Source organism: Aphanomyces astaci, assembly GCF_000520075.1.
Source record: "Aphanomyces astaci strain APO3 unplaced genomic scaffold supercont1.6, whole genome shotgun sequence".
Taxonomy (NCBI): Eukaryota; Oomycota; class Saprolegniomycetes; order Saprolegniales; family Verrucalvaceae; genus Aphanomyces; species Aphanomyces astaci.
Genome location: NW_009798269.1, coordinates 77,561 through 89,289, shown reverse-complemented (window position 1 = coordinate 89,289; position 11,729 = coordinate 77,561). Strand labels below are relative to the sequence as shown.

The window sequence follows — 11,729 nt, the reverse complement described above, 5'->3', positions numbered from 1 at the left end:
AAGTAATTATATTTCAATGACGATTTTTGAGGTAATTTCAACTCGAATTACATCGTATTGTGAGGGATATGTCGTTCCGGAGTGTAAACGTCGCTTTCTGTTAAAATGCAAGCTAAGACTCATCGGAGACTTCAAAAATCGAGGAAATTGACCCAGCCAATCGCAAGATACGAGTAGAAGTTCCCTCGATGCCCTCAGGGACTGTGAGTTTAAAAAAACTTGCATCCATGTGTTCGACTTCGTCGAACGCATTAGCCATTCTAGTATATCAATGGATCAGTAGTCGTGGTAGAGATCATAACATAGGTGTGTACCGAGCATGACAAGGTGCGGTGTCCGCAACGACAACAATGTGGGCAAGGCCTCCAAAATGTGCTCGGCGGAGCGTAACATGGGACGCAACCATTCGTTCGCGTGCTCGGCTTTGTATGCACCTCTTTTTCGCGTGCAAAGGCAAAGTTGGTCGACGAAATCGCACTAATAATGTGCAAGTTTTTGCCCTCCTGCGTCCCGCCACGGACAGATTTTGCTCGTGTGTTGCGAATGAGCGACCTTTGGTGCGGCACGAAAATAGGTTGTAGTTGGTATCATCGAGCCATATTGGAACTTTGACTTCATATAAGTGTTCGCGAAACTGAAAGATCGAAGGATGTCGTGTCGAAATAAGCCCGGTTCTCGATCGACGATTTGCATACCGTAGTTCGTAAATCAAAAGTGGTCCCTGCTTTTGGCAATTGATACAAAGTTTGACAGGACAGTTATCATGTTGAACTTGAGCCATCATTTATTACAAGTTCCTTACAAATATCATGGTGTCGGAAAAGACACGAATTTCGCACTTGAAGATTGTGTTTGAAATGATATTCAAATTTACAAGTATACATATTAGCAGTGCGCCACATCCCGAAATCTCACAGTTCCAAGACACCAACGATGCCCACATCAACGGAGCCAAAGCAGTACCGCCTGGTACTATTGACTACATTTCCCTTCAGCACAACCATCATAACATACATAACATACACATACTGTAGGCACTCAATGATCGATGCTTGGCCTCCCAATACCTCTCAAGTACGAAGACCGCCGCATCCGTTATGGAACGATGTGGTGTTGGTTGACTCCGCGGTTTCGGTTGTTGCACCAATAGAGCTCGTCTCCTTGAGATCGATTTTGTTGCCTCTCAAAAATGATTTCATGGAAAATTGCAGGTACTTCCTCTGTTAGCTATTACTGTCACCATTGGAAAATCGACTTTTATGGTATTACCGACCCCATTTTAATATTATTGGACGAAGAGGAAACAAATGTATTTCATTGGTTAAAATGTCCCTTCAAATGTCATAGACCCGACTGTTGGACGTGGTAGCTGTTTGCCTTGAAGAGAAGCGACACAGGACAGGACAGATTAGTAGGAAGATTACCGGTATGTCTCAAGGCATCTTTCTTCAGATGAGGTAGCTTGAAGTGGTTACCACCACGGTGCTCCAGTACAAGTCGCATGATACCCTGCAGGGTCAGGAAAACATTGGCTAACTTCTCGCTCTCGAGAGTTTCGAATGCGATCATTGTTGACGCTATCACCTCATTAACGGTGCGACTCACAGTCTTGTACTGTAGAGTCTGGATAGATGCAAAGAAGCCAAGGTCAAGCACGTTGTGGTCAGGACTGTTGGAGGGCTGGCAGCGAACAACGAAAGTCCACCCGTCGGTGGAAACTTGAGCAAGGGTGCCATTGTCGATGGATCGGTGAGGTGTAGCGTTGTCGTGTTGCAACACGACGCGCTTGTTCAAACTTCGGAAGTTCGCCTTGATTGCCGAAATCACCTTGTTGACAACGTAATCTCGGTACGTGGCGGCGTCAACATTGATCAGTGTCGTGACCATTGTCCCAGCTGGCCGATTGCGTGAGTTCCGAGCGGCTGGGACTTGAGTGACGAACGGCCACATCCCAATCTTGCCGTCAAAGCCGTCCTCTTCTCGCGGGCGAGCAACAGCGCAAAGAAACATGACTTTCGCAATAAAGCGCTTGGACTTGCAGGCGCGGTATCCCACATCTTCTCCATCGACAAGGTACGTCTTCCGGCTGTCCTTGTTGGCATTGAACCACTTTTCGTCCACGTGGACCACGTCCCACATCCCAAAAAAGTCGACTTAACTTCGACGGCTTCGCTGGCAACGTTAATGCCTTCATCAGAGCTGGCATTGAGTGCGTCGACACCAGCAAGGTAAGCATTGACTGCTTCTTGGGTCAGATTGACGTGGGCGCCACAATAGGCCAGACGTTCGAGTCGGTTTGTTGCAGTGAGGAGCGGCTTGAGACGCGACGACCGGCGGTGCATGATCCCACTCTTGAATGTATGACTGAACACAAAGGTCGACAATCCTGTGGCTTCGGCCACGTCTCTGAGCGTGCTGCGTTGGTGAGAAGGTACTTGTCGTATTAGTTGCTTTATTTCTTCTGCTGAGTGTTGCCTGGTAGGTCCAACGCGCCCGAGCTTGAGTGTCGCTGTGTTGCCTGTCTTGGAGCGGTTCCAAAGTGTGCGTACGGTTTTCCGGTCCAACTCGAATTGCGCTGCAATCGCTTTGATTGTGCCGCGCGGCAGCTTCCCCAAACACATGCTGTTTAGAAGAGCGGTGGTTACTTCACGCTTGCGCGCCGCAGACAATTCGCGTGTCGAACGTGGGCTTGTGCTCATGGCGGGTACTTTAAAAGTGCCTCAGGTTCCCTAGTTTTATTCATCATTTTTTAATTTATTTAATTTTATCTGGTGGTGCTTGGATGATGTCGATTATGACCACCAAAACTTCACTTTGGTGATTGGTGGTCAATGGACAATACCTGTAGTTTTTTATTCTCTTTTTTTCATGATATTCTGTATTAAATTTGGACAAAAGATGATTTTTTGGGGTCACTTGGAATCCTTATGGTGACAGTAATAGCTAACAGAGTATTATTCCTTCAGGGTTCTTGGTGTGATAATAACTCTCTTTCTTAACTTTTTACTACCGATGAATATGATCAATATTCCTACCTCACTTAGTATTTATATGCTCTAATTTTAGCCAACCAATGACCTCAGTTTCCCCCTTCTACCAATCATATGGTACTAAAAATAAATCCTACATTAATTTGACCAATAAACACGAATTAGGGTTAGGGCTACTGCTATTGTGTCGGTTCCGACACATTCCGACAAATTTTGTCGGAATGGAATCTGAAATATCACACCTTGCATACAAACTAGTAGTGATCGAGTATTGACTGGAAATGATTCACATTCCGACATTCAGGACTTTGTCCTGTTTTCACACAACAACCTAAATTACCAATCCGTAGTACTTCGAAGTATATCTTAACAATAAGCGTAACTGGTACCCAACCATCCGATTACCCGCAGCATCATGAGCCTACGCGACCTTGTGCCTGCGAAGACTGCCAGGGCTCGCATCAACGCACTCAATGCGTTTAAACGGTGGGTGGCCTCCGAAAACGTCCCGTTCGAGCATCTGTTGGCTTGCATTGCCCAGGATGCGACGGCATCGGTGTTTGAGGCAGCAATGGACAAGTATGGTATCCACCTAGCCTTTAACGAAGGCAGTCGCGGCCGTAAGTTGGCAAAGTCTACAGTAATGCAATACTACAGACAGACCAAGAACTGGCTGCTGGAGAAAAATCCATCACTACGCCTGTCACTCGAAGAACGACTGCAAAAGATGGCGCGCACGCTTGAGCGTCATTGTTTGAAGCGTGAACATGGTGGCGTTGTGAAGAAAGCCGAGGCTTGAACGAAGCAAGACTTGTGTGTGCTTGTTCAGTGGCTACATCACAACGCTCAGAGTTCAAAGGACTATCAAGATGCTGCTATGCTAGTCCTGCTGTGGCATTGCTTTGGCCGTGCTTCAGTCCTTTCCCTTGTCCAAAAGCCAACAGCTCGCTGTGTCTTCGGGGTCTGTACTCACGATTGGGTTCGTGCGCATGAAGACGTCCGAGGAGCAGCGGCTTGCGCTCTATCCTGACCAAAACCCGTACACATGTCCGCTGATATCCATCGCATTAGCCCAACTTACTCAAGCTACCCCGTCAGTCGCCATGTTGTCGTACCTTCCTCAAGTTGTGACAGCCGAAGCGATCACCATCGGACCTAAAACGCCACTGCCTTCCCTGCTTGACCCTTTGGTGGCGTTGACGTCGTGCATTGAAGACGCGCCACAAGCGGCGAATGTCGCGGCCGATCCGGGTGTTCATGCCTATGTGAATCGACTGTTAAAGAGGATTGCCGTACCGTCGGAGCTAACACACGAACTGACGTCACACAGCTTTCGACGCGGAGGTGCCCAGCATGCCAATGGCCACAACGGCTTGAGTGCGCAAAGCATCTTTGATCGTGGAGCGTGGGACCTATCATCGACTAACAAGGCTTTCGCGTATATTTTCAACACATAAGCAGAAGACCAGAAGATTGCAAAGATGTTGAGCGGCTGGACTCCCACCGGCAATGTTGTCGTACCTGACCTTTCACCACTCGATTCGGCATCCCGCTTTGCTGTCGCTCGTGTCCAAGCCGTGGCCTTCCAAAACTGTCTTGGGCTGTCAAACCCCAACTTGTTGATCAAGCCGGTGGTGCTAGACATATTGGTGACGACATTGTTGTGGCACTTACCGTTCTTGATGCAGACCTGTCCCCATGGTTCTGCTGTAGCGAGGCTTGCGCAAGCGGCAAACGCCGCTGGTTTCACCGTTGGAAATCTCTTGGCGTGGGCGGCATCCATTGAGCGCCCACACGAAGCCATGGTCGAAACACCGCACCAAGGGCTAGGCACACGTGCGAACGACACCATTGCGCAGCAACAAGCCGTGATCCACGAACTAGTTGCCATCAACAATGCACTTGGCCTACGTGTCGCTGCCGTTGAAGCACACGTCGGTATTGGTGCGGCTCCAACACCTCCCATCGCCATGCCACCGCCCGAAGCCGAAGCCACTGTCCCAATGAAACGCCACAAGGCAGCCGCCACGTCCTTGGCAGACTTGTGGTTCGAGTGGTATGCTCAAGACCCCCCCAAACAACATATATACAGTAATAGTTAGTGTAAAAACGATGACTGGAATTGAACCAGTTCCACTGACAACAAAGTCAGTACTCTGCATGAGCCACATCGTTGACTATAAGCCATCCAGGTATACCATAAGAGCGGCAAGCTACAGCATAGGCAGAGTTATGAGCTCCCAACCAAACTGTGTGTGCCAAAAATCTAATCATTACGCTAACAACTTCCCCAGAGATGGGACGCGGAGCAACAAAGGCCCGAAGGAAGTATAAACACTCAAGGGGGACCATTTCTGCAGCACGAAACCGGTAGATAAGTCGCAACCCTGATTGCCCCCAAGAGCATCCCGCATAATATATACACCACTAGACCCAGACGGCTTTCACATCACAGTAACACTACTACTAACAACATGGCGATAATGCAAATCATGGTAAACAATATCATTACGCATCATACACATGTAAGAACATAAATGAAAGTCGACGTGTGCAAGCCGTGGGCAGGGCGTAGCGCGTACATCTGGGTCGCGGTGCGCACGGGCAGCGGGCTGGATGCATTATTATTGATGATCACTCGTCGTACCAATGGGCGTTTGCTTTCAACAGAAGACATATGTGCCTAAATCACTTAAAGAGTACATTGCTCAACTTGAGCTGAAAGCACAGCTCTAGTAAAGCGTATTCGCTCGGACGGGGGAACAGAGTTTGATAATAAGAGTATCCTGACCTTCTACAAGGCCTTGGCATTATGCTAGCACATTTTGCCCTCATCGACTTGCATTCAATTATCGCAGGGTAACAGAGAAAATCAAGTTGCATTGTAAAATCTACGACTGGAGTATTGCAATGGGGAAAAGCAAAACTCGACGCACATAACCGGCAAAATGACCAAGGCATTTGTTAAGCTCACAAAGAACGACTTAAGGCTGCGTGAGTTCTTCCATTTTTCGCTCACTACGCGTGGTCATGGGCATTCCTCGTTCCGGCGAAAGTATCCAAGATCAGATCACGATGAAGACCGTGCCAATCTCCCAAAAGTCGTGTTTGTCTCGGTAGAACGAGAGTTCACTTTTCATTATACCTCTGTTTTGGCAAAGTGGTTCCAACATTACCAGAGACGTGGATGCCATTCGCAGGAAACATGGAGAATGTGTGTGGTGAGTCGTTTCCGAACCAGCATGTGCGCTTGTCGACGTTTGCAGCCACAATCACGACATACTTTGCAGTATCAACGAGGGCGTCGCGGATTCAGTGCCCAGCTCACGGGTGTGATGGTGGCGATGAAACGTGCAAGAAGAACGACGTTTCTTCAGGAATCGTGCTTTCTAAAGTGTGTGTGGTCAGTACCATGGCTGCCGGGTTTGGGCTGAGTGTCGAGCAAGTTGTGGCGAAAGGGCAAACGGTCATCGAGTATGTTGGCTGAAGGAACAGAGGATTATATTTCGCCTTGCTCAAGAAACAAGCGAAGGCACTGTACCTTGACGCTTCAAAGAAGGGCAACTTAACGTAAACGACGAATTATTGCCCTGAGACCAATTGTTTTCCCTTTTCAGTTTTTAATAGGGAGAGTCAATTTGAGAATTTTTGGACTGCTTTTGATTTTCAAGGATTTTGAAAATCGAAATGATAGGTGGCCACTCTCAATCGAAAAGCGTAGGGGAGTCAACAAGACCAACTGATTTTTTTTTATCCGTATACTAGATTGCATTGTGCAAAATGCCACGGCGCTCTGAGAGATCGGCCATCTTGGCAGACTTGGACACCATGGTGCGAACAATTGTGACATGCAATCCACGTTTATCAGTTTCAACAAAGAACGATATACGACAGCTTCTAGAGCTGCGATGTATGGTCCTCAGTGCTCGTTATATGTGTCCACGTGAGTCATTGTTGCGTCCACTAGGTCAGCTTTCGATTCTCCCATTCATGGCTGTAGGAGACTTTGTGCAGGAAGTTCGTGTTTGCCAGACAACGTTTGCCTACATCTTGAATTTGATTGAAGAACATTCTGTGTTTCAACCAACAACGAAACGTGTTTTACGGCCAGTGTGGGTACAGCTTGCTTGTGCTCTGTATCGTCTTGGTCACAATTGCACTGGTGCGTATGTTGGTATGTTCGCACGGGCGAAAGGAATTGGGAATGGGACAGCTCATCCTAATACGAGACGTATTATATGTTCCCAGATCTCATTATCTAAATCGGAAATTACGTGGCCGATTTCCTACGAATGACGCCTACTTGCCAAGTCGAATGCAGAGCGTTATGGATTTCGTAACTGCATTTTGTCTACTGATGGCACTCATGTTGTTTTATACCGAAAACCTGCTTTGCATGGAGAGGTATATTACAGTCGAAAAAGGGAATATTCCATGAATGTTCTTTTGACTTTCGATAACTGCCGACAAATTCGGTATGTGCTTGCGGGCTGGCCTGGCAGCGTCCACGATTCAACGGTTTGAGCTTCTTGCTGCATCCGCATTGCAACCTCTGTCCTACTTCGACCCCGACCAGTACTAAGCCGGCGACTCTGGCTTTCCCCTCGGCCGCCACATCCTCACCCCTTACCGTTTGCCCTCCGCGCGTGAAGTTGGAAACGATATCTCCAACACCGGTCACGCGAGCCTTCGCGTCGTTTGCGAGCATGGGAACGGACTGTTGAAAGGACGTTGGTCCAGCCTGGCCCTCCTACCTGTCGACATCCGCAACGAGCGTGACGTTCTGTTTGTGCGCAACTGGATTTTGGCCTGCTGCGTCCTGTACAACATTGTCAACCGCCTCCGTAATGGTGAGCATCATGTACCGTTGCACTGTCAAACTTCACGTGCCAGTCAAGTGAGCAACGCCATTTCACAAGACAATTGTTTAATCATAAAGTCCGAGCTGCTTCATTATTTATGATTTACAGAAAAGTAACAAATCGATGTGATCTGGCAACTTTGAATTTTTGCTCAATTATTCAACTGGAAATGCAATCGCAACAAGTTCCCGAATTTTGTCAACATCTAGCAAACCAGGTTCCACTAACTTCGAGATCATTGACGCCTTAGCAGTTTGCAATTCCCTAACTGCCGCTGCAGATTGGGTGAGCTTATCGTTTTCTTTTTGGTAACGTTAACGTAAACGGCCAATTGTTGCCCTCATTTCGATCCCTTAGCTTTTTGGCCTTATCTCATAGGCTAAGAAAAATTACAAAAATCTGAAGTTATCCAGTTGTAGAGGAAAGAACGCTCTATCCAGTCGTTCAAATTGCTCGTAATTTGGAGTATTTTTAACGTAGTTATGCCGAAGCAAACACAAAAGTTTTGAAATATGCCGGACCAGTTGTTTGCCCTCTTTAAACTTGACTTCAGTATGGGTTTGAAGGGTGACGAGAGGGTTGGACAATATTTTTAATATGAGCTCAAAACAATTGCCAAAGCTAATATACACCTAACCGCACCTACTTTGATAATATCTTACAGGTAATTATATTAAGGAAACCATTGAACAATAGCAAAAAAATTCGCTCTGCCTATGACCCCAAGCTAATCCTTCACCCCTAACACATATAATCCCCGAGCATTTCGCCAGCTTCAAACTATGACCACCTTGCGGCGGAGGTACCATCGGACTAAACATTGTCAATTTTCATCGTACCGGACATTGCAATTAACGATGCTGCCGGTGTCTCTCATCTTCTTGATGTAGAGCTTGAACGTACGGTATGGCACATTGTAGATGCGACTGAGATCTGTTTGTCGCTCTCCTTGCAACGCGCGCTCGGTTGCTTCGACGAGCTGCTCATGTGTGTAGCCCGTTATGAGTGAAATTGCAGATGTGTTTGAATTCCACTCGATAATATGTGCGAGTTTTGCGCCGAATAGTATTTCAGCCAATCACGGCTGATTCAGTGCCGCGTAGGTATTTGATTGGGTATAATTAAAATACTTGACATTGAAAACTGAAAGAGGGCAAGAATTGGTCCGACGGCAAGAATTGGCCGTTTACGTTACTCGAATTTCTCGCGTTCGAGGAAATTCAACTGACTTTGTACGTCCATGTAGATTGACAGGAAATCCTTCTGTGGTGTGAGTCGCTTTTCCGTTGCCGGGAAGTGACGAGGAGGCTCTTCATTGTCGGGGTCGTCGGGGTCGTTATCCATTCCTGGTTCGGTGTCGTCAACAGCATCGGTATTGCCGTTGGACTTGTAATCGGACACGAAGGACTCATCACAATCACTAGGCTCGTCAACTACATTAAATCGTAATTTGATGATGCATTTCACTGCCAAGATATTCACGTAATTTACCGTAGTCATTGTACGTTTCTAACACAAAGGATGGTCGAAAGGCTAGCGCTCGCCAAAAAGCGCATTCATCTCGTTGTAGTACGGACAAATACTCTCCAACTTGCTTTCAATCGTAAAGATTTCTACAGAATGAGTGAGATTTATCTTCAATTTAAGTTCTACTTCGTTTGTAGTCCTTCTGAGTAAGACCTCGACCGCTGTTGTTCGGGCCGCACCAACGAAGCGCTTTCTTGTACGATGAGAACGCATCGTATCTATATGTGTGTGTGACAATGATGACATTGATCTATTCGAATTAATGGATATCGTGTCCTGCGTTGCCCACGTTCGCGTGCTGTCATGAACAATCATGTTAACGTATTCGGCCATCAGGGCATGGGCGTGGGATTTTGTGAGTCTCTGCCCACCTTTCACCTACTTTCCTTTGGTGGCCTGGCCAGTCATCAACGCAAAGTTGTCCGGAATGCGTAAGAACTCAAGCATGGCTAGGCGCTCAGCACGCGACGTGCCTCGCTTCGCACGGTCGTCGCACTCGAGTTCCATCGTTCCTAAGCACAAGTGAGCGATTTGTGTGCCAGTAGTTACGAGCAATTTGATTGGATGTTCAGTTATCTAAATTCAACTTGCTTTTGGTTTTCGTGAAAACGAAAATCGAACTTGCAAACGAAAAGTTCCAAATTGACTCTCCCTAATGTCAAGTATTTTAATTATACCGAATCAAATATCTGGAATGCCGTGCTCCTCCAACTCTAACTTCAATCGCTTGGCTTGGACAGGAGCTCGGAAGGCAAATCCATGAAAGCACGCAAACCGGCGACACCACTCGAATAGACGCTTGTGTGACTTCTCTGAGCCCTCGTTTCCAAATATCGTGGTAACATTGTTGCTGACTATTGAGCCACCACATCGCCATGCTCGCCGTTGTGAGGAAAGATACATCGTCACGCACGCCGTGCATGTTCTGCAACAGATCGTCAGTAAACGACACGTCCTCAACCTTGCATGACCATTGAGGGTAGCTCGTGACCCAGGATTGTTGTGGTGTCGTTATGATGGCAGTTCTTCTTCCATCATGCAAAGGATGATTTGCCGAGGCTGAAGCAGTTTCCAGAATTGGATCTCAATAGCAAGTTTTGACAAACTGTCAAAGAGTCGGAGGTACTGTACATCGGAATGCTCCGGATGTTGTCGCGTCGGTGGAACCGTTTGGTTACACGTTTTGGTTGCATCGTTTGACTGTGATACCATGTGTGCGGTGCGGTATTCATCAGCCAAGCAATGCTTACTATATTTGAATTTTGAATCATGCGCGGCAGGAGGTGTCGTCGAATTTGATGAATGGACTTCACTATTTTGTCGATCACTTATTGGCTAAAATGCAGTTGACTGCATCCCTTTGATGGTCAAGTACATACTACAGTGTGTCCAGAAATTATAGACGCACCTACATTTTCTCGAGTTCATCATGATGCCATCCCATTCCCCTCTCTCTGCATGGTGCCGTGCTATCACAGGTGTATGTAAGAGAAATCCCCCAAGCGGGTTTTAACAACAGATCTGTTCAGATCGTGCAATCTCCAAATTTACCATTTCGAGCAGTCCAGATATTATAGACGCATTTTCAAGGGTCAACTATTTATCAATACAGTTACCGCGACGCAAAATAACTTGAGCTATGCGAGTAGGCATGCCTTCACAGTCAATCAAGTCTTGTAAGTACTCCTGCTGGATTTCGTTCCATGAGAGCAAGATTTGGGCCTTCAGACTCGCCTTGGCCTCGAACTCCCGCCCATTTGTAAAGCCTTGTCTTGCCAGAGCATCCTAAACCTTTTGCAATTGGGCTTAACGGGGCTCTTGGCAGACCGCTGCATCGTTTGCCACGGCAGGGATCCAGCTACGCCTTCGACACCTTCGACGTATGGATGCTGGCGTTGTCTTGCTGGAAAATGCCAGTGCCATCACTTGTCGCATGGCCAATTTCGCACATTGCGGGGATCATCTATCCACGACGTGTGTCCTTGTACTTCTCAGAGAGTCTTGGCGACCATCCAGGATGTCCAAATCGGTCTTGTTGTGATAGCTGATGCCACCCCAAACAAATACCGAGCCCTACCGCAGACACGCTTCGAGTAGGTCTGCACCTCGTGGTGCAAGTCATACCAGTATGTAAAGAGAGTCTTCTTCATGGCAAGGCCATTATTTGGCCTCGCTCCTCGGCAGTGATGGTTTTGCCGTGTGGCGTCGCTGAATGTGACAAATGATGGCGATAATGGTGTGTACATGTCGCCGCCAGTGGATAGCTGTTTTGACACTTGATTGGCTAAAATTGGGATGAATTTTGTGATTTGTCAAAAGTGCGTCGATAATTTCTGGACAGCTCGAAATG

At 47.2% G+C, this 11,729-nt stretch overlaps 3 protein-coding genes across 3 annotated transcripts; 1 reads left to right on the top strand and 2 right to left on the bottom strand.

Moving 5' to 3' along the window:
* Positions 1-1,341: 1,341 nt before the first annotated feature.
* Positions 1,342-2,699, bottom strand: H257_03349 (hypothetical protein; the record flags this gene model as incomplete). The annotated part of the gene is made up of 2 exons (XM_009827375.1): positions 1,342-2,109; positions 2,160-2,699. 2 exons carry the CDS (start codon positions 2,697-2,699, stop codon positions 1,342-1,344), a joined length of 1,308 nt encoding a protein of 435 aa, XP_009825677.1.
* Positions 2,700-6,195: 3,496 nt separating this feature from the next.
* On the top strand, positions 6,196-7,714 carry H257_03348 (hypothetical protein; the record flags this gene model as incomplete). Its single annotated transcript, XM_009827374.1, has 3 exons — positions 6,196-6,456; positions 7,057-7,221; positions 7,493-7,714. 3 exons carry the CDS (start codon positions 6,196-6,198, stop codon positions 7,712-7,714), a joined length of 648 nt encoding a protein of 215 aa, XP_009825676.1.
* A 961-nt stretch (positions 7,715-8,675) lies between these two features.
* Positions 8,676-9,886, bottom strand: H257_03347 (hypothetical protein; the record flags this gene model as incomplete). The annotated part of the gene is made up of 4 exons (XM_009827373.1): positions 8,676-8,831; positions 9,089-9,285; positions 9,533-9,597; positions 9,762-9,886. 4 exons carry the CDS (start codon positions 9,884-9,886, stop codon positions 8,676-8,678), a joined length of 543 nt encoding a protein of 180 aa, XP_009825675.1.
* Between the last annotated feature and the right edge of the window lie 1,843 nt (positions 9,887-11,729).